We start from the raw sequence: 26423 nt of genomic DNA, 5'->3' as shown, positions 1-26423 counted from the left end.
ATCAAGTTTCAAGTTTATTAAATTTTTTGATAAAACGCAAATCAAGATTTCTAAGCATTTTACAAAATTATTTAAAAGTAGTCGGCACTTATACGTTTTGACTTATACTAAGTCAAAACAGGTATAAGTGCTGAAAAAGGGCCTGCTCAGCTGATGGCGGCTGGCGCGATCAGCTCAGTGACCCGGCAACCTACCCACCCCCCACCGCAACCGCTGTGGCAGCAGAGATGGTTTATCTCCCCTACCGCAATAGCGATACCACCAAGTGCCGCCAAACACGGCACATGGGATCGCTAAAGCGGCAGGAGAGATGAACCATCTCTCCTGCAGTGATCCACCCCTCCCCCCGACACGATCTGGGCAGGAGGGAGCCCAAGCCCTCTTGGCCTGGCGACCTCCCAGTGCCCGACAATGATCTGAGCATAAGGGAGCCCAATCCCTCCTGCCCAGGCGACTCCCCTAACCCAACCCCTAATAAGATATGAGCAGGAGGGATCCCAGGCCCTCCAGCCCTCGGCACATCCCCCTCCCACGATCGCCCCCACAAACCCTGATCAGCTCCCACCCACCGACCCGCAAGACCCCCCCACCCTTGACACCCCTGTACCTGAAAGTAAGTTGGACGGATGGACGGATCCCAAGTCCGTCCATCCAGCAGGCCCGACAGCCCATGTGCCTATGTCCCCATCCATAAGAGGGGCCTAGGCTACTCGGCCAATTTCGGTTGGTCCAGGCACCTCAGGCCCCACCTGTGGGTGGGGTTTGAGGTACCTGGGCCAATCAGGCCCTAAAGCCCGCCATTCAATGGATGGCAGGCCTGCCAGATGGACTCATCCGTCTGGCCAACTTATTTTCAGGTGTCGGGGGTGGGGGTGGTGTTATGTGGGGGGCTTCAGGGGGTTCAGGGCGGGCGATCATGGAAGGGGGGTATGGCTAGGGCAGGAGGGCCTGGGATCCCTCCTGCCCATATCTTAGTGAGAGTAGGGGGTAGTGGGTTTGCATGGGCAGCAGGGGTTTGGCTCCCTCCTGTTCGGATTATTGTCGGGCACCGGGGGGGGGGGGGGGTCGCAGGGCCAGGAGGGCTTGGGCTCCCTCCTGGCCCGATCACTGTCGAACCCTGGGGAGTTGCCTGGGCAGGAGGGGTTGGGCTCCCTCCTGCCCGCATCGTTGTCAGGCACCGGGGGTGTCGCTGGGCCAGGAGGGCTTGGGCTCCCTCTTGGCCCGATTGCTGTCGGGCACCGGGGAGTCGCTGGGGCAGGAGGGCTTGAGCTCCCCCTGCCCGGATCGTGTTGGGAAGAGGGGTGGATCGCTGCAGGAGAGATGGCTCATCTCTCCTGCCGCTTTAATGATCCCAAGTGCCATGTTTGGTGGCACTTGGTGGTATCGCTATTGCGGCAGGGGAGATGAGGCATCTCTCCTGCCGCGATAGTTGTTGGGGGCGATGGATTCTGTAACCGGTGTTGTTTTTGACAGACACCAGTTACAGAATCCAGCTTTTAGACTATCTCCTCCTTCGCCTAAAAGGCCTGGCTTTGGGCATTTGGGACTTAAGCTTTTTGGGGGTTCATTATATGTGGTAAGTGTAGGCGTAGTGGTAGGCTGGGCGTTTAAACAGCTGAACATAGAGGCAGGCCATTATCAAAAAAACCTCCTTTTGGATGTTTTTTTAAAATAATTGACATTTTCCCTGCTTCTACTTCCAATGTTTAGGGCCTTAGGCCAAAAGGGGACTTAGACTTTTTTTTTTATTATGCCCCTCCACATTTCAATTTTAAATGGAATTAAACACTCACTGGCAACCCGGCAAACATATAACTCTGTTATCAATGTGGTTTTAAAGACTACATGGACAGAGACAGGTTTATATTCAGACTGCGGGAAATCACCAGCGACCTCCAGTGGCCTGCGGCAATACCAGAAATTCAATGCCAGCACCATATATGGTCACCGGTATTGAATTTCCAGTTTATTTTTGGCCGGCGAGGGCATAGCCTGATATGCCAATATTCAGCTGTTTGCCAGCTAAGTCTCAACGGCCATGGTTGTTAATCATCCAATAGGCACCGTTTATAGAATCGGTTTATAGAATAGCATTCTTAGGCACCGGGAGGCATTAGATCCTTAGGCGTACTGCCATTTAGGCTATTGTTTTCTTGGCCTAAATGAGTGCACTTAGGTCATTCCATGCCCAAACTCTGTCCCAAACCCACTCCAAATCTGCTCCTTACCATGCCTACTTGCCACTAGGTGCCTCGGTGGTGACGTCCACCTTGAAGTGGTAGGCACTTACAAAGTTAGACACCAACTGGCTATTTTTTAAATTGTGATTTTTAAATAGTTTTTTTAATGGCACTTTCAATTATCAGCGCCGATTAAGCCAATTAAAAACAATTGTTAAGTGCTTAAATTGGCTAAGCACATCAAACTAGGTGCCTAACTTTAAACTTTCATAGAATCTGGGCCTTTCTTCCATACACATGTAGATTTTAGTCCAGCCAAAACCAAAGCCAAGCCAGACCCCCTTGAAATCTCTGCATGATATGGATATCCATGTGTAAATATCAGTTTCTTAAAATCAATACTTACATGTGTGTGCAATGTGCATGTATAAATGCTGCCATTTATACATGGATATGTTTCTAAAATAATGGCATTGAAAATTAAAATAGCGACCACTGCCATTGAAAACTGTCCCCATAATGTGCTGCTTATTATGGCTCCCTTTTATCAAGCTGGGTTAGGGTTTTTTATCGCCTGTTGCTACAGTAAAAACTCCGACTCTCAGAGAATTCCTTTGAGCATTGGAGCTTTTACCGCAGCAGCCGGCAATAGAAAACCCTAACCGCAGCTTGATAAAAAGGGGCCTATGTTATTTCCATATGGGGTTGTTTGGTCATTATCTGGGATTAGTCATTGTAATGTAATCACATTACAGAAAAGTTTAGAGGACACATCCATGAACCATTATTTAATCAGATGACCTTAAATCCTCCACTTCTTGCTTCTTGGGAGTGAGCAACATGACACAAACCTTTCCAATTTTTTATATATTTGTTCATATATTACTACAGTTTAATTACCTGCCATTCATTTTGGGCATCGGAGTAGTGCACAAGAAAAAGCAACATACCAAATAAGAAATAATTATTAAGACTGAAGGACACTTTCAAGTGACCTTACTTATTACTGTCAGAGATGGAATGCTAGGTTCTACGTACCATTGGTCAGACACAGCTTGGAGATTTTATAATATTGCAAACATTTTCTACAAGGATAGCGCCCTTGGAGGAATTGCCTAATGGTTAAAACAGCAAGCTGAAAACTAGAAGGCCCAGATCCTTGTGGCCTCAGGTAAGCCACTTAGCTCCCTGTGCTCCTGGGCTCCCCAAGTAAACCAGTCTTGCATCGTGCCAAGAAGTATATGTGTGTGTGTGTGTATGTGTGTGTGGAGGGGGCGTGGTCTTATTTGTGTGGTTACCAGGCACATCTGGGCCTGGTTAGCTGCCTTTAGTTTGGTACTGATATATTAAGCGTATTCTGGCATCTGCCTGTCATTGTGTGGAATTTTGAATACCATTTCTGCCACTGACATTCCACTTGAACGTGGCAAGTCATGTATCTCCACTTCCTCAGAAAAGGGCTTACATCGTCTGAGTACTTAGGTGAGAATTCATCAAGGGGTGCTAACTACATTAGCATGCACTAAATGATGATACCCATAGGAATATAATGGGCATGTTAGCATTTAGCGCATGGTAATCATTAGCATGTGCTAAATCAGTTATTGCCCCTTGATGAATTCCCCCCTAGCTATGGTACAGCACTGCATGCATCCAGTGGCAGTAGAGTAATTTATTGCTCATTTTTATAAGGTATTAATCTTGTACAAATTTGTATTTTCATAGAAAATATTTCTTAATGAAGGCAACTGTCAAAACCTCAGCTAAGGTGAAAAAATTATAAATAATAATAACTTAGTTGAGTCAGGACTTTCACCTTGGTGGCATGACCTTTTCATTGTGAATGCTTTGTCCTTTCTTATCAGGAGGGGAGCTGATATTATTCTGACACGTCCATTATTCTCATTATTGAATTTATTATCTGTTTCAGAACTCACACAAGACTCCCTATTTTGAGCTTTTCACACTGTGATATAAATTGCCTTAGATGATCTCTGTAATTTGCAAAACAGTTTACAAAAAAGGGGAGAAAACAGAGCTATGATTACAATTCATAATAGCCTCACTATGTTTCCCTGTGTCTGGCATGAATGATTATGCATATGAAAACTTCTATTATTTTGCAAACTTCCTTCTCACAGTTTTGTCACCTTATTGTATATTGAGCAAGACATAATATATTGTATGTTTTGATTTTGAACTTTTATTTAGTCTGCTTTTTTGTCATTCTCAACTTTCTTCCATGGTCTATATTCTCAGTATAGATTAGGGTCTTTATGGGGTCCTTTTACTAAGGCATGCTAAAAATTAACGCTCTAAATGCTAATGTGTGCGAACGTATCCATAGAATATAATGGACACGTTAGCACACATTAGCATTTAGCGTGCACTAAGACGCACTAGCGCACATTAATAAAAGGACCCCTAAATGCAGAATGCTGCATAAATTCATATGCAAAATATATATATTTTTTCTGCATGGTACATCTCAAGTAGACAGCCTACCACAAAAAGTAGGAAAGGGAAAACACAACCATCATGGACAATAATCCAATTAGATAGTTTATTGCAGTATGTATGGTCCATGTTTCGGCTCAGAATAAACCTGCCTTAGGGGTCACAACAATCAGATCATATGCTTTAAATCTTCTAATACAATAAGCATATGACAGGCTAGCATCTCTGAAAAGGCATATGTATCCAATCATAAACTTCTCTGAAACTAACTGTGAAAGCAAGGGTACATCTCAAGTAGATCCAATGTTAGTTCTGATTCTTATTGACCCCAACAATTATTTCCCTTATTATATTGAAACTCTTGGCTTGACTCTAACATGCTTTTTTTGAATATTGCAAAGTCCAAATTGATATTTTCCATCAAAAATAACTTTCCTTACAGGTTCCTTTAAAACTTAAAATCCTATCTATCAACATTGTACCTTCATTAAAATTACTTGGAGTCATCTTTGACAGCAAATTCAATTATCACCTTCATATTAGTACAGAGGTCCAGCGCTGTTTTCACCGGCTGCGCATGATTAGAGCCTTATCCAAATTGCTAGAACCAGCCTCCTTGAATATTTTAATTCACTCCCTGGTGATCTCTTGTATAGATTATTGCAATGGCTTTTACAATGGCATAGCAAAAAAAGAAATCCGAAGACTTCAGATAGTACAGAATACTGCAGTAAAAATCATATTCAATGCAAAAAAACATGATCACGTCACTCCCCTTTTACATAAAGCTCACTGGTTACCAGTAGAACACAGAATCACCTATAAAATACTTTTGTTAACTTTTAAAATCCAACAAAATAACCAACCAGAATTCATTAATAATCTTCTTATCCCATGTAACCCTTCTAAGGCTCTTCGATCGTCATCTCAAAATCTTTTCTCTGTTCTATCACTAAGATACATAAACACTATGAGCTCCTATGAAGGTGCACTAGCGTTTTTAGCGCACGCACCAGATTATTGCACGCTAGCCGAAAAATTACCACCTGCTCAAGAGGAGGCGGTAGTGGTTAGCACGCATGGCATTTTAGCGTGCGCTATTCCGCAAGTTAAGGCCCTAACGCACCTTCGTAAAAGGAGCCCTAAGAGATCTGTTTTTTCTGTGACTGCTCCTTCTCTCTGGAATAGTATTCCGGCTTACTTAAGCAAAGAATTAACTCTTAATCAATTCAAGACAAAGCTAAAGACATTTCTGTTTATTGATAATTTTGAGATTTAACTGCCCTTTTAAGGGCGACTTAGAATGATTTTATTTTTATTTACCCTCCTATTGTTTATCTTTTAAATTGTTATCTTTTAACTTTGAAATTGTAGTTCTTGCCTAGGCGGTATAAGAAATTTTAATTAAACTTGAAACTTGTATATGTCAAAAAGGTATCCATTGGTTACAAATAATTCAAAACACTGCCATAAAAATTATTGCAAATAAGAAAAATTTGATCACGTCACCCCTTTGTTAAAATCTGCTCACTGGTTACCAATTCCATATCGTGTTACTTATAAAATAGCACTTCTTTCCTTTAAATCTCTAGATTCCAAAGAACCGGCTTTTATTCATAAATTTCTTATCCCACATGAACCAACTCGAGTCTTAAGAGCCTCATCACAACACCTTCTCCATACCATCATTGAAAATTATTGGCCCCCGTCGGGCTACCTCTTTTGCAGTTCTTGCTCCTATGATATGGAACTCTTTACCTCAGTATATCAGGGTGAAAAATAACATCCAAATTTAAGGGAAATTTAAAGACTTATCTATTTCAAGATGCATATGACTCTTAATCTGAATTTAAACATAGCTAGAACAGCTCGTTACTGCTAACTACCTCCCCCTCCTATTGTGTACTCCTCTTTTTTGTATTTTTTACTTTCAAATTGTAGTTCTCCCAACTCTCCCAACTGTTCTTGTTAGTCTTGTTCTTCTTGTTCTTGTTCTTGTTAGCCTAAAGTTTTGGTTATACTTGCTGTACGCCTATATCTAGGTCGGCCCACCTCTCGCCCTTTCCCCTCCTCTAAAAACGCCTCTTTGTTCTATGCGTTTAGAGGCAGGGGAATTTGGACGATCAGACCTTTTAATCGTCCAAGTACCCATTTAGGCCACTTTTTAAGTTCAATGTTTTTTTATTAGTTTTAATAATAAACAATATTACAGATATTTGCCAGAGTCTATGTAATATAATGAGCCATTCTAAAGCATAATAAAAATAAAATTAAAGAACAAGAGAAAACATGAGATGACAATCAAATACTAGAATTCTGGATTTTACAGAGATCTTACACAGTATACATCACAAAAATATCAGTTCAAATACATATCGAGTTCATGTATGTTTGAGCATATTGTCACAGTAGTCTGACAGTGGGTGCCATACATCATCATATCTAGTGACACCATCATGTTTAATAGCAAAGCTACGTTCATATCTCATGATTAAGCAAACATTATGCCACCATAATGCATATGATAGTGTGTCTGGGTTTTTCCAATTCGTGAATATAAGCTTTAATGCAATCATGATTAAGCTTTTAAGTAATTTAGCCTTTGTACCTGTAAGAATATCCTTTAGGCCATAAGCACCATATATCACAACTGCAATGGTTATCTGTTCATTGATATCTAATACCTCAGCTATAGTTTTCCATATTCTCAACCAGAAGGTATGTATAGCAGGACATGAAAAGATCATGTGATCTAATTTACCAGGATCAGATTTGCAAGACCAACAGCAAGTGACATCCGAATTAGGTAACTTAGCCAATTTACAGGGTGTCCAAAAGGCCCGATGCATCAGAAAATAATTAGACTGAATAATAGATGCAGAGTGAAGCGTTGTAAAAGTATCTTTCCATATGTTCGACCATGTTTTCGTCTGTATAGCGACACCAGTATCTTGTGCCCAAACATCACATAACCCTAAAGCATTATTGAACTTATGATTAATAAGTAATGCATACCATGCAGCTGTATGACCCTTACGTTTGAGTTGCATCAGTTCATATAATTTCAAAATAGAAGGTGTGTTTTGTGTAAGGGTATTCAACTCATAACCCGCAGCAATAGCATGTCGTAATTGTAACCATCTGTAATGTTGTGTGTGTGTTAAGGAATATTGTTTGCATAAAGTTTCAAAGGGAATCCATGAACTATCGCAATATAAATGTGCTATAAATGCAATGCCAGCTCTTTTCCAAGAGGCCCAATTTATTGTTTTATTCTGAATGATGATTTTAGGATTATTCCAAAGATAAATATGTGTTGTATCACTGTATTTTGTTTTTAACAGTGTATCCAGGTTCTTGAGTGCAGATTTAGTGGAAGATACAGGATCCCTTAGAATGTCAGTGACATTTTGCGTAAACGTGGAATAAAAAATATTCTCCTTGGTATCTGTCTCAGTTTCTAAAATGACCCAGGCTGGTAAATCTCCATCTGTAGGTTCTAAGATCCATTGAGAACCCTGTTTAAGTAACATGGCTGTGTGGTAGTCATGAAAGCTGGGGAAACGAACCCCACCATCAAGCTTGTCTCTTTTTAGCTTTTGTAAACTGATGCGTGGAGTAGCATTATTCCATAAAAATTTGGTAAGCAAAGATTCAATCATTTTGTAGGTGGATTTTTTTAGATAGACCGGTATCATACTCAAAGTATAATTTATCACTGGTGATATCATCATTTTTATAGTTTCAAGTCTCCCCCACCAAGATAACCTGAGAGGTGACCAACGGGACGTCATTTTGGTGATAGTGTCCAGTAAATGGTCCGTATTGAGTTGGATTATTTCATCAACAGTTGGGGCAAACATTACGCCCAGGTATTTTAGTTGTCTTCCAGCCCATTTTAGACCCAGATTTTGAATTGTTGTGCACGCCTCTGGAGCGTTCAAAGCCATTACTTCAGTTTTGGTAAGATTTAGTTTGTAACCAGATATTAATGAAAAGCAATCTATTACTTGTAAAGCAGGAGTGATAGAGTCCACAGTAATGTATAAAAGCACATCATCTGCGTATGCAGATACTTTGATTTCCTTTGAGCCAATACTGATGCCTTTGATATTAGAAGCAGCCCTTAAGTTTATAAGTAAGGGTTCTAAAGCTAAATTAAACAAAAGCGGGGATAAAGGGCACCCCTGTCTCGTACCTCTTTTTGGATTAAATGAAGTTGAGAATAATCCATTAATGTATATTCTAGTGAGAGGAGAGAAATATAGAACACGGATCATGTTAATAAATTGGGAAGGAAAACCAAACCAATCAAGGACACGAAATAAATAAGGCCATTCTATCCTATCAAAAGCTTTTTCCGCATCCAGACTTACAGCAGCCATGGGAACATCTATTTCATTTGCTTTGACTATGACATTGAGGAAAGTGCGTGTATTATCGCTTGAAAATCTATTTGACATGAAGCCATTTTGATCCATATTAATAACGTTAGGTAGTACTAGTTGAAGTCTAGTAGCCAGTAACTTGGCATATATTTTTGCATCAGAGTTAATCATTGATAGTGGTCTATAGTTGGTAACTTTCAGAGGATCTTTATTCGGTTTAGGAAGGACTATGATGGTGGCTTCCGTAAATGATCCAGTGATATCATGTGTATCAATGAGATAGTTGAAGTAATCAATCATGTGAGGGATCAGTTGTTCCTGGAAAACAAGATAAAATTCATTCGTTAATCCATCTGGACCCGGGGTTTTAGATTTCGCCATGGTCTTGATCACTCCACTCAGTTCTGAAGCAGAGATGGGTTCACTTAATTTCAAATTATCCACTTCGTTCGTAGTATTATGTGGGAGGTTAACTAAATATTCCTCAATTTCTCCTTCAGACTCCAGTTCTGACGTGTAAAGCTTACTGTAGAAGTTTTGAAAAGTTGATAGAATATCCACAGGATCAGTCAGTAGGACGTTATCATCAGTTTGAAGAGCAGTGATATTTGTTTTATCTCTTTTGCCTTTTAAATAATTGGCAAGGTTGTGTCCACATTTGTTAGTGGTCGCATAATAAGCAGCATGTTGTGAATAAATTTGATTAGCAGAAACCCTGCTCAGGGAGACATTGTAAGAAAACCGTTTAGCCCTTAACTGTCCCAACTTTGCAAGATTAGTGGGATCAGCACAATGTTCTCTCTCCAGTGTTTTGATTTCAGCTTCAGTATCAAGTAGTTCATGTAGTACTGCTTTTTTTTTAGCAGAGGCATACGATATAATCATACCTCTTACAAAGGCTTTAAATGCATCCCAAATGAAGGGCCACCTGGTGTCAGATGGAGAGTTATTAGTGAAGTATTCATTGATTGCAGATCTAATGTGTCGTATAAAATCCTCCTCTTGTAATAAAGAATTATTAAGTCTCCACTGTCCTGATAGGTTATTTTTCCCAAAAGCATTCAACTGCAATTGAACCATGGCATGATCTGACACACTAATTTCATTTATAATGGAAGACTTAATAAATCGCACTAAGGATTGACTAATCAGGAAAAAATCCAGTCTGGAATACGAATTATGCGGTGTGGAATAAAATGTATAATCAGTATCGTCCAGATGAGTAATTCTCCAAGCGTCTACTAATTTGAATTGGGAAATAATATCATGAAGGGCATACCAGTTTTTGGATTTTTTGTAAGAAATAGTAGATTTTCTATCTTTTAATGGATCTTGTATAACATTAAAGTCTCCTCCAATTATGCAATGTCTGTCTCTGTTGTCATTTAATATCTCAGCAATATCTTTAAAAAAATTGTTATCATCTACATTGGGACCATATACATTGAGTAACATTAGCTTTGTGTCAGCTATTTCTAAGCATACCTTTATCCATCTTCCTTGTGAGTCTGTGATATGAGATTGAATATTAATGTCTTGCCTTTTCCTGATGAACAGCAGCACACCATTCTTTTTCCCCATTGCAGGAGAGTATAATACCGGGAAAGCCCAGGGTAGAGAGCATTTTTTAGCCTCCGATTCCGTTAGGTGTGATTCCTGTAAACATACAATATCAGCTTGATGTTTAGAGATATAGTTAAATATCTTTTTCTTCTTTATTGGGTTGTTGAGACCTTTGACGTTAAGTGTTAAACAGTGAAGAGGCATTATTATTGTGGGTAAAGAATTTTCATATTGAGAGTAGCATCATACAGCATACAATACTTTTCAGACATGTGAGTAAGAGCATATGCATTGTCATCTAACTGCATAGAGAAATAAGTACAGAGAAGAAAACAGAACAACAACTCATTAAACATGGATGGCAGTTAAACACGGGATAGTGAGCACGTGGCATGAGCTCAAACGCAATCCCCGGCCAAGTAGAACAGCAAATTTATAATAACAACACAGTCAACCACATTTAGCTAGGATAGCATAGAGATGCAAAATAAGATGATATATATTTATCAATATTCAATTTCTGAGCAGCTGCATATATAAGCAGTGTATAAAATGTAATATACTCATCAAGTGTTATCAATACTGCTCGGTGACAGTTTTTCAAGATATTCTGCCAACTCATCCGGTCTTGTGAAATCTTTAGTACAGTTATTTAAAGTAACTCTCATTTTTGCTGGATAAAGCATCCCAAATTTGGCTCCCAGTTGTTTCAGTTTAGGACGATACTCCAACAGTTTTTTCCTTGATTTAGCAGTTTGCTTGCAGAGATCTGGTACAAACAGGAGAGTATGACTTTCAAATTTTACAGGAGCCTGCAATTTAGCTTGTTGCATAATTTCAAGCACTTGTGTGTATCTAAGTAACTTCACAATCACTGGTCTTGGGTATTTATCAGGTTGCGCTGGCTGTTGAGTGGGAATACGATGTGCTCTCTCTATTTCAAATGCCTGTTTAAAGTTCAATGATAGAAGTTTAGGGAGCATTTCTTCCAGAAATTTTATCATATCCCTTCCCTCCCGTGCCTCCGGCAAACCTAATATACGGAAATTGCTTCGACGAGATCGATTTCCATGGTCTTCCAGATCATTCTCTAGCTGGGAAATGCGCTTTATCTGGCGCTGGATAGTTTTAATATTTTCTGCATTAACTGCAATTTTTGTCTCAGCTGTGTCCATCCGATTGTTTAAATCAGCGATTTCCGATTTGAATGTTGAAATTTCGACGAGAATCTCGTCTGTCACAGTCTTGTTGTCTGCCATTAGAGAGCGTAGAGCACGCAGTTCCTCCAGCAGAGAGGCCGCGGTGATGTCGTCAATTTTGAGCGGCGGTTTTGAGGGGGAAACCGGCTCCAAACTCCGGCGCTTTCCAGTCTTCCCTGAAGCCATAGCTTTTGTTTTTATGCCGGTGAGCAATCAATATTAATTAATGTGGCTGAGTGCGCTGTTTTTGATTCTTTTTAAGAACTCGTGCCGGAGCGTCGCGTTCAAGCGGCCATTACTCACGCGGCACGCTAGCGCCCCCAGGCCACTTTTTAGACTTTTAAAAAAAAATTATTATGAGCCCCATATTTCTTAGTTTTTGTAATATATTAGATAGGCCTTGGGAATACTGCATTGAGCCTTTAATTTGTAGTTTTCTGGAGATGATATCCCCTATTCATCCTTTTTCTTTCCCCCAGACTCATTTTCCCCTTATTCATGGATAGGCAGACTGGATAGACCATATATCTTTTATAAGCCATAATTTTCTATTTCCCACAGCCTCTTCCACTCCGAAGTTCTCTTTCCTGCACCCCCTTCCCGGTTATCCACATCTTTTACAAGCATTATTCTAACAGTCCCCCTTTTAAAAAACTGTCATATTATGCCCTATCAGAGCTGGCAAGAAAAAGGAGAACAGGGTTGCCTTGAGTTATCTTCTAGTACTGGTCAATCAAGTAACTATAATAACAGTTGGGCTAGTACTAATGTTTGGCAGTGAGGGTAGAGAGTGCAGACCAAAGCTGACTTGAATAATTGGTGGAGAAACAAATCTATGTTGCCAGCAGTAATCACCTGTAAGGGGTGGGATCACATGTGGCTCTGGCAGTAGAGATCTGCGTTGAGAGAAGAAAGCCAGATCCATGCTGGTGGCAAAAATTATAAGAGCAGATTAGGATTAGTACCAGTAGTGATTAGCAAAGGGTGAGAACAGGGCCAGGCTGGCAGCCAGAAAATATTCAATAAAAATGAGTAGCCATTACCTCAACCCCTCTCATCATTCTGTTGAGTTGCTTGTGAGAGGCATTCTTGACTGGCTGAAAGCAGGAGTTAGCTGTGTGCATCACCTGGTTACATAGTCCTAGCTCTATATGTGGATGTTTTATTTGGTTTTGCTTTTGTTCGGTGGATATGTTTGCATCCCCAGCTGAAAATTCCTGGAGGAAAAGTCCATAGTCTGTTATTAAGACATGGGGGGAAGCCTCTGCTTGCCTTGGATCGGTAGTATGGAATGTTGCTACTCTTTGTGTTTTGGCCAGGTACTAGTGACCTGGATTGGCCACAGTGAGAACGGGCTACTGGGCTTGATGGACCATTGGGCTGACCCAGTAAGGCTGTTCTTATGTTGTGAGCCGATTTGGTGATCACAACCAACAGTTTCGAAGTCGCTGTCCTAGAAATGCATTGACCAAGTACATTTTATTAACTTGCAAACTATAGTCATTCATAGTATGAATATGTTTTTACTTATAAAACCACCTAGCTGCCACAAATGTTAATGAGATGGCTGCCGTTTTATATTGATAATTTCAAAAACAATGCAATTCAGTAATAGAAAATACAAGAAAAGGAAAGTCAATATCAACAACACCAAAAGAAATCAACAGCTTTAACAATCATAGAAATTGTTTCCTATAGTCCACATTATAAGGCAAATGATATAAGAAAGGAAAAATTAAAGAAATATTACAAAGAGATGGCCTTTTTTTTTACAGATTTATAGTGCATCAGATGCTCACCTATCAAACCATAGTAATGAATCTGTTAAAATAAAAAGTGAATTAAAAATTCAGCACTGGCAAGTTTTGAACGTGATCGTGATTACAGAAGAAGCAGTGTACATTTTATTAATAAGACATCTTAGAACACCGGGGTATTCTATTTTTTATTTCTGAGAGATTATTTTGTGATTCACACAATACAATACTTCTGGAGGCCTTTCTGGAGTTGTGGGATGATTGTCCATTGAAACATTTTAAAATGAAATTAAAAACCTAATTTTTTTTTTACAAGAAAACGTTTGGAGGATCCTATTAAAGAACAGCTTTCATTCATTTTTACCTGTGGTGTATGGGTGAGTGGCTTGGAATGTATGTTGGATCTTTCTCTATTTTAAATGGCGTTCCAGTGTTTATGAATTGTACACTCTGGCATTTGCTTGAAGGGCCCCTTTTACAAAGCTGTGTTAGCGAGACCTGGCATGGCAAATGTGATGCAGCCCTTAGGAACTGAATGGGCTGCGTCACATTTGCCGCACAGGAATCAGCAACGTGGCTTTGTAAAAGGGTGTTAAGTGTTGCAAACTATTACATTAATCTGCACTAAGCACTTGTGATATGAATTAGTTTGTGGTAACAATTAGGGCTCCTTTTACAAAGGTGCGCTAGGACCTGAACGCGCACCATAGCGCGGGTTAAATTCCCGAGCGAGCTAGCCACTCCTTTTTAGGAGGTGGTAGATTTTCGGCTACCGCACGCTATAGCGCACGGTAATTTTGTGCTTGCGCTAAAACCCTAGCGCACCTTCGTGAAAGGATCCCTTAGTCTATGGCTGTAGTAATCTTTTCCTGTGCTGGTTTGACAGCCCATTCTAATTCATATGCTAACTGCGTATCCTATTATGGGACATGGAATGGGCATGGACTGTGCATTGCAATTAGTAACTTACTAATCACCGTTATTGTTCCAGAGAGCCCAGTAAGCACACCCTACTCTTTCAATACAATTACTGTGCAGTAAAGATTTTCGGCTATATGGCAACTCAATAGGAAAATGCTGAGAATGCCAATAGCACTTTAATAGCTAGAACCCATGATGTAATTACTGCATATACAGTGACAGTTGTTAGACTGGGATATTTTGTGACAATACATTCCTGGACGCATGCTGTGAACCAATCAAAGATTTTTGCTCAGTCTCCCTGCTTTATATGTTGTGATGCAGTTGCTTCCTGTATCAATAGCAAACCCCGAGTGATAGATTGCATTTTCAGATTGATGTTGTGAAAATGACTTTTTAACGTTCAGGGAGAAACTCAAAGTATACCTATCCCAACAGGTATGCAATTAGAATTTTGCAGGGTCATGAATAATGTTTTTTTTATTTTAATTTGTGAATGTTATTAAATATTTTGTAGTAAATTATGTATGTAAGTTGTTAGTTACCTAGTAGATTTTGTTTTAATTATAGGCTGGCTAAAAATAGAATGAATGAATAGGTTTTGAATGCCTCATCTACTACTGACTTCCTCATCTAATGCACACTATCTTTTTCAAATGGCAGAATATGTTCTATGAATAATTGGTATGCTTTTGAATACACAACGCTCTTTTACTGTTCTCTTACACTCTACTAGATATCTCAATGACATAAAACATGAGAATACCCTTACAATCAAGGGTTTTTCACAACGGTCAAAAATACCTGAATCAAATCACTATTAGAAAGAATATCATTTAGGCCCTCATTTACTAAGCGTCAGTAGAGGATTCTACCACAGCCCGGTGAACTCAGTGCTCCAATGCTCATAGGAATTCTCTGAGCATTGGAGCAGCATTGGAGCAGCATTGGAGCATTGAGTCCTCCGGGCTGCAGTAGAAACCTCTATTGCGTATTAGGGCTCCTTTTATAAAGGGAAGGGGGGGGGGGGGATAAATGCAATGGTTCCCAAACCTGTCCTAGGAACCTCAGCCAGGCAGGTATCTGGATAATCACACTGAATGTGCATGAGAGAAATTTGTATGCGGTGGATGACCGCACCCAGGACGGACCGCAGTCCCTTTACTACGCAACTGGAAGGGAAAGGGGGGATAAATGCAGTGGTTCCCAAACTTGTCCTGGGAACCTCAGCCAGGCAGGTATCTGGATAATCACACTGAATGTGCATGAGAAAAATTTGTATGTGGTGGATGACCGCACCCAGGACGGACCGCAGTCCTTTTACTACTCAACTGGATCATAGCATCATAGTACATAGGCACAAATGAATAGCCTCAGTCAACTAAATTGTCCTTGTTTGCCATTTAGCCAATTTCTTGTTTATTTCTATAATTAATCATTAAAATTGAAAAATTGTTATTTCTTTCATTTGCAGGTATCTAATCTGTACCTCTACGATAGTGTATTGATGTTGGCCAATGCTTTCCATAGAAAGCTTGAAGACAGGAAATGGCACAGTATGGCAAGTTTGAACTGCATGAGGAAGTCCACTAAACCTTGGAATGGAGGTAGATCCATGCTGGAAACCATCAAAAAGGTGAAGTTATAAAGAAAATTTACAACAGCTGGTCAAGAGAGCCAGTAAAATTTAAGAACACAATTCTATTATATTTAATAAATGCCTGACAGAATTTTGTGTCCATGCCGCAAAGTGAATTATTAGCAGAACTACCCTGATGTACTAACCAAATAAACTTTAACAATAACTCAACAAAATGTAAACTGATAGAACAAAAAAAGTGAAATAAGCAAAATTAAACCAAAGTTAACTGTGGGGTGCTTTTACTAACTGCCTGTTTTACATGTACTATGATGTACTAACTGCCTGTTTTACATAGGTGCGTTAAGATGTTTTAGTGCGCGCTAAATATACACACATACTAACCACTAACGTGTCTATAGACTAACATACAAGCATTAGTGTTTAGCGTGTGGTTAGTGTGCATTAAAACGCTTAGCGCGCCTTTGTAAAAGGACCCATATGGTGTAATAAAAATTAGCAGCGAGCAACGGCTATAAAATTATATTAATAAAATTTAACAGATGGTAACTGCAAAGCTTCTATGCCCAATATTTTGCAGAATAGTTGCAACAAATAAATATTTGCTATGCTATACGTCAAGAGAATAATGTTATAAGTATAAAAAACCAGGGGAAACTTGATGAAATTGCACGGGGATACTTTTAAAACAAATAGGAGGAAATAACTATCATTTGAATAAAAATAAATAAGTTCTGAAACTCATTGCTAGAGGATGTGTTTAAAGCAGTTAGTGTAGCTGGATATATGAAAGATTTGGACAAGTTCTTGAAGGAAAAGTCCATAGTCTGCTATTGAAACAGACATGGGCGAAGCCACTTCTTACCCTGGGATTGGTAGCATGGAATGTTGCTACTATTTGGGTGTGATTTGCAATAATATTGTATATATATTTCCTACACAGCATGATTTGTGATAAGATTGTACATATATTTTTGACACAGTACCTCTTAGATTGTTATATGTCCAGATTTTATACTTATTTTTAGTCTAGCTGTTAGCATACATTCATGTATTAATAATTTGTTTAAGGCGCTATACATTTTTATGTGACTACTTGTTTTCTATGGGATGACATTTTGTATATGATCTCTACTTTTGTATCACAATCCAAAAAATATATTGATATATATATAAATTATTAAATAGTGCTAATTAATAATTTATATATATATATATATATAAATATATTTTGGGGATTGTGATACAAAAGTAGAGATTTAGTATACTATCACAATTATAGATTCATATCTATCCCAATTGGTAGTAGTATCTATTTTGTATATGATGCCATATTTTGTTACTTGCCAGCACATATAGATGTAACAAGCAATAATGGCCCATTTATGTACATGCGGGGCTTATATATTCTCTTCACTCACTTTTTTTGCTTTTCTGCCTTCAGTCAGCACACATCCATGCACCAGAGACATTCATTGACATCTAGCCTGTCTTTCCTGAAACATTCTTTCTTAGATTTCATAAGTTTTCAATTTCCATCTTTTTTACTATATCTTTTTACAGTTTTTTTTATTTTGTGTTGTTTCCTGCACTGTTACGATTTCCTACCTATCCGATGTAAGCATGGCCTGTCTGTCATTGAAAAAACGCCCCTCGGCCAATCAGGGCTGTCCATGTATCTTTCCTCCCTTTTTATTTTTGGTTCCTTGCGATTTTTCTGTTTCGCTCCAGCATCTCGCTTTTGCGGTGTACAGTTGGATCACATTGATTGCTTTAACACAAGTGCTTTGGTAAGTCCTTTTTATATATTTTTTATCCCGATTATTCTGGTTTGAGGTTCACCAGCATAGTTCTTTGAGCATAGTTTTTTGAGTATAGTTTTGTGAGCATTTTTAGACTTGGTCAATTGTTAGCGTTGCTGAATTTTGATTCCAGAGGCGGCTACTCTGCATTGTTTGGGCTATCCTGGGTTTTACTTTGAATTGTGTATTCTTATTGACATACATTAAATACACAGGTTCTTTTGAAGACCTAGGTCATGTTACTTTTTAAGAAGAACACCAGATTCATCTGGTGTGATATAACATTAGCTGAGCTGATGTCACCAGCTGGTAATATTTATTAAATGATGGTGTGGGTAAAATGGGAAGGGGAGGGGGGCAAAGGGTGAGGGGAATATATGAGGTGTTGTCAAGGGTCTGTAGAATAAGGATTGACAAGTTTATAAGAGGAGGTAAGAAAGGGTTAATAGAGCTTGTAAGAAAGAAAAATGATTAGGGAGGTTTCTAAGGTGATGGGGTGGAGGAGTCACATGATTGGTTGGATGTTGTGGCAGTCTGGAGTGAATTCTGTGAGGAAAGGGGAACAGTAGAGTAGTCTCTTCAGGAAAAGGTTATCCCTCTCTCCCTCCCATTTGTGCTGGTGTTATGTTTTATGTCAGTGTTGTGGGGTGGGGTGAAGGGTGTACATGTTATATATCGACTTGGGTGGGTTTGGTAAAGCCACATCCCATTTATTGTCATCAGCCCACCACGTTTCTGTGACTCCGATTATGTCATGGCCCTTTTTGTTGGCTAAGACTTCTAACTCTCCCATTTTAGCCCTTAGGCTCCTAGCATTTGTGTATAGGCAATGTAAGTCCCGGTTGTTTGCCTCTCTTGCCGATTTTCCTCGTGGTTTGGCGCTCCTGGCGACCCCCTCGTGAGTTGCCAGTCCCCAAGCCTCGTCTCGGTCATCCTCTTCCTGTGGTGTGTCTGTTTCGTCCTCGGCCTGCTTCCCCATTTTAGGTTGTCTTTTTGGTTTCCGTTGTTCTCTGTTAGTCCTGTTTGCCAATTTCATTTGTGCTCTAGACCAGTGTTCTTCAACCTTTTTACACCTATGGACCGGCGGAAATAAAATAATTATTTCGTGGACCGGCAAACTACTAAGACTGAAATTTTTTTTTAAAAACCATCGCCGCCCCGTCCCCGCAAGCTCGGTCCCACAAACCATCTGATCCCATCCGCACAAGCCTCAAATAGTTATAATTTTATATTGAACATATTTTATTAAAGTATAAAAAGAAACAATATTCTATACAATTGTCATTTTATAAATACAAATAATACAGGGCAAAATCAACAAAACCCTTGTCTCCCCTCCCCTTCACATATATCCCCTCTACTATCAAGAAAACTGAATAAGCCAAATTATTACAGAATGCTACACAAATATCAAGTAACAGAATACCACAGTCACACATGACAGGAATGGTGTTAGGGGAGTGGAACTAGGGCAACTGCCCCCTGGTCAGAGAGAGCCCTAAGCCAGCTGGAAGATAAAGAAGCACTGCCTGGGCTTTGCACTCCCCAATTATGTCTAGCAAGATACATATTTCAAATCTGATATATTTGAATCACAAGATAGAAATAAAATTATTTTTTTCTACCTTTTGTCGTCTCTGATTTCTGCTTTCATTGCCTTTTCACTCTCTTCCAGCCAGTGTCTGCCCTAAGAACATAAGAATTGCCACTGCTGGGTCAGACCAGAGGTCCATCATGACCAGCAGTCCGCTCACGCGGCAGCCGCAGCCCTCTGGTCTAAGACCAGCACCCTAACGGAGACTAGCCCTACCAGCGCACGTTCTTGTTCAGCAGGAACTTGTCTAACTTTGTCTTGAATCCTTGGAGGGTGTTTTCCCCTATAACAGCCTCTGGAAGAGCGTTCCAGCTTTCTACCACAGAACTTCCTTACGTTTGTATGGAATCTATCCCCTTTCAACTTTAGAGAGTGCCCTCTCGTTCTCCCTGCCTTAGCTACTAAGTCTATTCCCTTCAGTACCTTGAATGTTTCTATCATGTCCCCTCTCAATCTCCTCTGCTCAAGGGAGAAGAGGCCCAGTTTCTCTAATCTTTCGCTGTACGGCAACTCCTCCAGCCCCTTAACCATTTTAGTCGCTCTTCTCTGGATCCTTTCGAGTAGTACCGTGTCCTTCTTCAAGTACCAGTGCTGGACGCAGTACTCCAGGTGAGGGTGTACCATGGCCCGGTACAGCAGCATGATAACCTTCTCTGTCTCTTCAGTCCAGCATCTGCCCCTTCCATTCACTGTCTGTCTTTCCCTGCCATCTCTCCTCCTGCCCCCCCACCCCCCAATTTGGTCTAGCATCCATCATCTTCCTTCTGTTCCCCTCATGGTCTGGCATCTCTATCCTTCCCTCCCCCCTGTGGTTTTTAGCATATCTCTCTTCTCATTTCCTCCACTCAGATCTGATCATTCTCTGCTCTCTCTTCCCTTTTCTTCTCTGGTCTTCCTTTTCTATTTTCTGCCTCCATCTAAATTAAATTCTTTCTTACTATTTAGTCCTGTTTCCCTCTTTTCACTGTGTCTACGCACAGCTTGTCACCCCTTTCCCTCACCCCTCCATTATCTTACTATTTTCTTCCCCCTTTATTTATCTCCTCCTTCCATCCAGTATGTGTTCTTTCCCCACTTCCATTCAGCATCTGCTCCCCCCTCTCAACTGACATCCATCTGTCTTCTGCTCTCTCTCCCTTCCATCATCTGTCCCCTTCTCTCTCTCTCTCATCTCCTCCATTCCATCATCTGCCCCTTCTCTCTCTCTCTCCCCCCCAACTTCCATCATCTGCCCCCCTTCCCCTCATCTTTGTGGGTCACTTTCTTTCCCCTGAGGGTGGCTCATGTCACAGAGGAAGCTTTGGCCGAGCAGAACCGCTTGATTGACAGTGGAACTTACTTGATTGATGTCGATGCTGGGGCCCGTTGCCGTTTGAAGGAAAAAAAAAAGGTGGAAAAAAGGGACCTGCAAAGGCGAGAGGAAGGGAAACCTCCAGGACAGCTGCTCTTTGCCCTCCTTCAGCGGCCCAAGAGTTCAAACCAGCAGCGGCAGCTCTGTATGCTTTTAACTTCGGCACAGAGCTGCCCCTAATCAATAGTTTAGCGCGGTTTCATGAGGCAGCCTCGGGGCCTTTGATAGCCGGCCCGCTTCGATGATGCGATGTGGGCCGGCCTAGCAAAGGCCCCGAGGCTGCCTTATGAAACCGCGCTAAACTATTGATTAGGGGCAGCTATGTGCCGAAGTTAAAAGCATACAGAGCTGCCGCTGCTGGTCTGGAGGTGCGGAGACAAGGCAGGAGGCAAACGCGGTGGAAGGCAGGAGTCCCGGCACAGCGACTGCAACAGGAAGTTGCAAGTCAGCTGACACCGGCCTTTCGTTGCGGCGGGGACCGAATCCTTCGCGGACCGGCAAGATTTTGTTTGCGGACCGGCACCGGTCCGCGGACCGGCGGTTGAAGAACTGTGCTCTAGACCCCTGCAATTTGTCCTTTGGTCCTTCCTCCAAAAATTCCCACTCAGTTTTGAGTCCTCCTTTACAGTGTCTTTGTTCAATGTCCTTGGCCTTGGGCATCTGCATTGTGTCCTTAGGTCCTTGTCCCAAAATTTCCCACTCTGTCCCGATCCATTTTTTACAATGTCCTTGCTCAATGTCCTTGTCCCTGGGCCCCTGTATTGCATTCTTAGGTCCTTTTTCCAAAAATTCCCACTCAGTCCCAAGCCCTCTTTTACAATGTCCTTGCTCAGTATCCTTGTTTGATACTTTTGTCCAATGTGTCAGATCGACTGTCGGCTTTCCCCTCTTTCTCAGTTTAAAGCCAAGTCTATGGCGCTCTGGACGTTGCGTGCCAGCATCCTCGTCCCAGTCATGCTCAGGTGCAGTCCGTCTCTCCTGTAGAGCTTATTTTTTCCCAAGAAAGTTGTCCAGTTCCGAACAAAAAGGAAACCCTCCTCTTCGCACCATCTCCAGAGCCAACCGTTTATTGTTTGTAGTTCACTCTGCCTCCTTGTGTCCGCTCTCGGTACTGGCAGGATCTCTGAGAAGGCTATCCTCCTTTACCTCTAATTGTATCACATAAGGTTTTTTTGTGGTCACATTGACCGCTTAACAAAGTTTTTAATATGTATTCTAAATAAATATTGTGCTCTTAACTTTTTAATTCTTCAATTTTTTACTTCTTAACAATGCCTTATTGTACATATGTTTCTTTTTTCACTTTAGTTTATTACTAATTTATATTGCGGTTTGTTTTAACCCTTACAACTCATGGTAGGTTTCTTTGTGCTCATGTCACCATGGTTTTACCACACAAGGTGTGGTTTCAAAAAAGTTTGCACTTTCATTGGTAATTTGGTTTCCTAACTTTTAATCCCCCTAGTTTTGATTCTGTCTAATTCACATTAGGCTATTTTTTCATTCATTCTTTACTTGATTTTGTTCATTTCTGCCTTTTCACTTTTTCATTTTTTTCTTTGGTATCCACGATCACTCTCTGCTTCATGTTATTTTCTCATTTTCATTATTCTTTCTCAATTTTTCCTTTTGCCGTTTCACACTTTCCACACAGGTTATTTTATACACACCACCTGTCCAGTCATGAAGTACATATTCTTAGTTGTGTTATTTATATTAATATTCATTAGGACCCCTGAAGAAGGTGTATTCTCTGAAACACGGACCGTATCGGGTCCCAGGGTTTGTAAAACAAAGGGTGACAATAATTACCGCATTTTATATTTGGTTTAATAAACACAGCCTGCATCTTGCACATACTGTCTGCAGTTTTTTCTTTTGTTTTTTGCTTGCTATCTAATACATAGTAACATAGTAGATGATTGCAGATAAAGACCCGAATGGTCCATTCAGTCTGCCCAACCTGATTCAATTTAAATTTTTTAAATTTTTTCTTCTTAGCTATTTCTGGGCAAGAAGCCAAAGCTCTACCCAGTACTGTGCTTGGGTTCCCACTGCCGAAATCTCTGTCAAAACCTACTCCAGCCCATCTACACCCTCCCAGCCATTGAAGCCCTCTCCAGCCCATCCTCCCCCAAACGGCCATATACAGATCGTGCAAGTCTGCCCAGTACTGGCCTTAGTTCAATATTTAATATTATTTTCTGATACTAGATCCTCTGTGTTCATCCCACGCTTCTTTGAACTCAGTCACCGTTTTCCTCTCCTCCACCTCTCTCAGGAGCACATTCCAGGCATTCACCACCCTCTCCATAAAGTAGAATTTCCTAACATTGCTCTTGAATCTACCACCCCTCAACCTCAAATTATGTCCTTTGGTTTTACCATTTTCCTTTCTCTGGAAAAGATTTTGTTCTATGTTAATACCCTTCAAGTATTTGAACGTCTGAATCATATTACATTACATTACATTAGGGATTTTTATTCCACCATTACCTTGCAGTTCAAGGCGGATTACAAAAGAATTATCAAGGATGTATTACAAGAACTTACCAAAATAAAGAAAAAAGAAAATTGGTTATTTTCAAAGAGAGTAAGAAATGAGTATGGTTATTTGTTTTGGGTAGTTGGCTTTAGTAAGAGGTGGTGTTTGAAACTTGCGGTGTTATTTCTTTTTTCAGGGCTTTCTTGAAGAGTATGGTCTTTATTTCTTTTCTAAAAATCTTGTAGTCGAGGGATGCCATCAGTAGATTGGCGATTTGGTTGTCCAGTTTGGCTGCTTGAGTGGCCAGGAGGCCATCATATATTTTTTTTCTGTTTGACCTCCTTAATTGGGGGGTATAAGAATGGGGTGTGAGTTTTCCTATGTCTGGTTGAAGTGTTGTGGATGAGGCGGTTATTCAGGTAGTTGGACTGTCTCCGTATAAAGTCTTAAATAGTAGACAGTAGAATTTAAATTGTATTCTTGCTGGGATTGGAAGCCAATGCGATTAGAGATATGCTTCTGTAATGTGGTCATGTTTCTTTAATGAGTAGATGAGTCTTAGTGCTGTGTTTTGGATAGTTTGTAGATGTTTTGTTATGGTTGTAGGACAAGGGAGATAGAGGATGTTACAGTAGTCAAGTAGGCCTAGTATTAGGGACTGAACTATGAGCTGGAATTGTGTTTTTCTCGAAGAATTTCCGAACTTGTCTTAAGTTTCTCATGACTGAGAATGATTTTTGTATTGTTTTATTGATTTGCGGTTGCATGGTGCAGCATCTGTCGATTGTTATTCCTACTAGTTTTAGGGTGGCTTATATGGGATAGTTGATTTCGTTTATTTCAATGTTGGTTATGGTTGGTATTTTGTTGTTTTCTAGGAGGATGAATTTAGTTTTATCTGGGTTCAATTTCAGTTTGTGATCTTTCATCCAGGTTGCTACTGATTTTAGTGTTTGGTATATTGTTTTTGTCATGGAGAGTTTTGGTTGATCGAAGGGTATGAGAATGGTAATGTCATCTGCATAGCTGTAGGAGGTTATGCCTTGTTTGTCCAGGTGAGAGCTGAGGGAGGCTGTATAGAGATTGAAGAAAATTAGGGATAGAGGGGATCCTTGGGGAACTCCGCAGGGGTTTGACCAAGATTCAGATTTTTGTTTGTCTGATTTTACTCTATAGGTTCTTGATTTAAGGAATCCTTCAAACCATGTGTATACTTTATCTGTGATACCTATTGTATCTAGGATTTGTAGTAGTATGTTATGGTCCACCAAGTCGAATGCAGCGGTCAGGTCTAGTTGTATGAGAATCATTTTTTTCCTGTACTGAGATGTTGTCTGGCTGTGTCCAAGAGAGATTCTAGTAGTGTTTCTGTGCTGAAGTAGTTTCTGAAGCCAGATTGTGTGGGATGGAGTATGTTTTGGTTTGCTTGGTAATTGGAGAGGAATTTGGCAACTAGTCCTTCTATTATTTTGACGTATAAAGGCAATGGGTCTGTACTTGGCTGTTTGGTCCTTCGGTCCTTTGGGGTCTTTGAGGATCAGGGTGATGATGATTTCGCTGAGGTTGGTTGGGTAGTGGCCATTTATTAGCGAGATTTGTATCCAATTTAGAAGAAGAACGCAAAATTTTGTGCTGGATGTTTTTAGGAGATATGGTTGACAGTTGTTGAGGTTACAGGATGCATAGCTGTATTTTTTGTAGTATTTGTTTAATTCAGGCCATTGAATGTTGGGGAATTGAGACCATATTCTGTCTGCTGCAGTAGAATCTCTATCTGTGGGGAGAATTGTGAATTCGTTAGGATGGGTAGAGGTGTCATTGAGGGTAGCTCTTGCATTAGTAATTTTATTTTGGAAGTGTTCTGCTAATAGAGTGGCTGAGGGGTGGGGGTAGTATTGTTAGTGGTCAGGTAGGGTTTGGTGTCAGTTAGGGTTTTTAAAATTTGGAATAGTTTTTTGGTGTCTTGGGTTTCAGTGCTTATTAGATTGGTGTAGTGTGCTTTTCTCTTGTCCTTTAATTGTGATTTGTATTGTTTGTTGATTTTTTTTCCAGGTGGATTTTGTATGATCCGAGTTCGATTTTCTCCATTTTCTTTCGAGTCATCTACATTGTCTTTTGAGTTGTAGCAGTTCGGAGTCAAACCATTTATCTGATCTCCTGCTGGTTCTGGTTTTGGTTTGCAGTGGGGCTAGATCATCAAGGGTGTTGGAGCATAATCTTTCCCATTGTAAGATGAAGTCCTCGGGGTTGTTTTCTAGAATAGTTTCATCTATTTTAGACCAGAATATGGAGGGTTCGATGTGTTTGCATGAGGTGTATGTTACTCTATTGAGTTTTGTTTATAGTTTTTTTGTTTTTGGTCCAGTTGATGTTGAAAGTGTAAGTGTAGTGGTATGACCAGATAGATCTGGACCATGTTCCGTTAGATGTATGAATTTCTGTTAAGGATGGTTGGTGGGTCATGAAGGCTGCAATATCAAGTTGGTGGCCTTTTTCATGAGTTGTTTGTGGATTTAGCATTTGGAAGGATAAGGCTTTGAGAAATGAGAGAAAGTTGTCAACTTATTTGGATGATTGATCTTCTAGGTATAGATTTAGGTCTCCTAGGAGTAGGTTGTAGGTTGCTATTAGTGAGTTTTGGTATATAAATTCTTCCACTTCGGTTCTTGCTAAAGACCAGTTTCCCAGCGCTATGTAGCAGAGCATGCAGTTTAGTGTGTCTTTTAGTGTGGTGCTTGAGAGTTGGCAAGCTAATAGGACCATGTATGGGTTAGATGTTTTTTCAATTATATTAAGGGTTAGGTCTTGTTTGATTAAGATTGCTAGGCCTCCGCCTCTTTTTTTTTTTCTCTGCAGACCACTGTAATTTTGTATCCTTGTGGGTAGACTTCAGTTATTCTGGGGTCTGTGTCGGAGGTTAGCCAGGTTTCTGTGAGGAAAAGACAGTTCACGTTTTCGTGTGTTATCCAGGTTTTTATAAGCTCTGTTTTTGGGCCTAGCGCTCTGATATTTAAGTACCGTATTTGCCGGCGTATAAGACGACTGGGCGTATAAGACGACCCCCCAACTTTTACAGTTAAAATATAGAGTTTGTTATATACTTGCCGTATAAGACTACCCCTTCTT

The 26423-nt window shown here is 40.3% G+C and overlaps 1 protein-coding gene across 8 annotated transcripts in view; it reads left to right on the top strand.

Annotated features, from left to right (window-relative positions):
- GRID1 (glutamate ionotropic receptor delta type subunit 1) overlaps nucleotides 1-26423 on the top strand; it is a 1864061-nt gene that overhangs the window by 1368892 nt on the left and 468746 nt on the right. For all 8 annotated transcript variants that reach the window (XM_033941939.1, XM_033941936.1, XM_033941932.1 and 5 more), the window contains one exon: nucleotides 15940-16101. In XM_033941939.1, coding sequence (XP_033797830.1) covers nucleotides 15940-16101 — 162 coding nt within the window. The remainder of the gene's footprint in view (nucleotides 1-15939; nucleotides 16102-26423) is intronic.

The sequence above is a fragment of the Geotrypetes seraphini genome, chromosome 4 (genome assembly GCF_902459505.1).
Source record: "Geotrypetes seraphini chromosome 4, aGeoSer1.1, whole genome shotgun sequence".
Classification (NCBI taxonomy): domain Eukaryota; kingdom Metazoa; phylum Chordata; class Amphibia; order Gymnophiona; family Dermophiidae; genus Geotrypetes; species Geotrypetes seraphini.
This window is presented reverse-complemented; position numbering and strand designations above follow the sequence as displayed.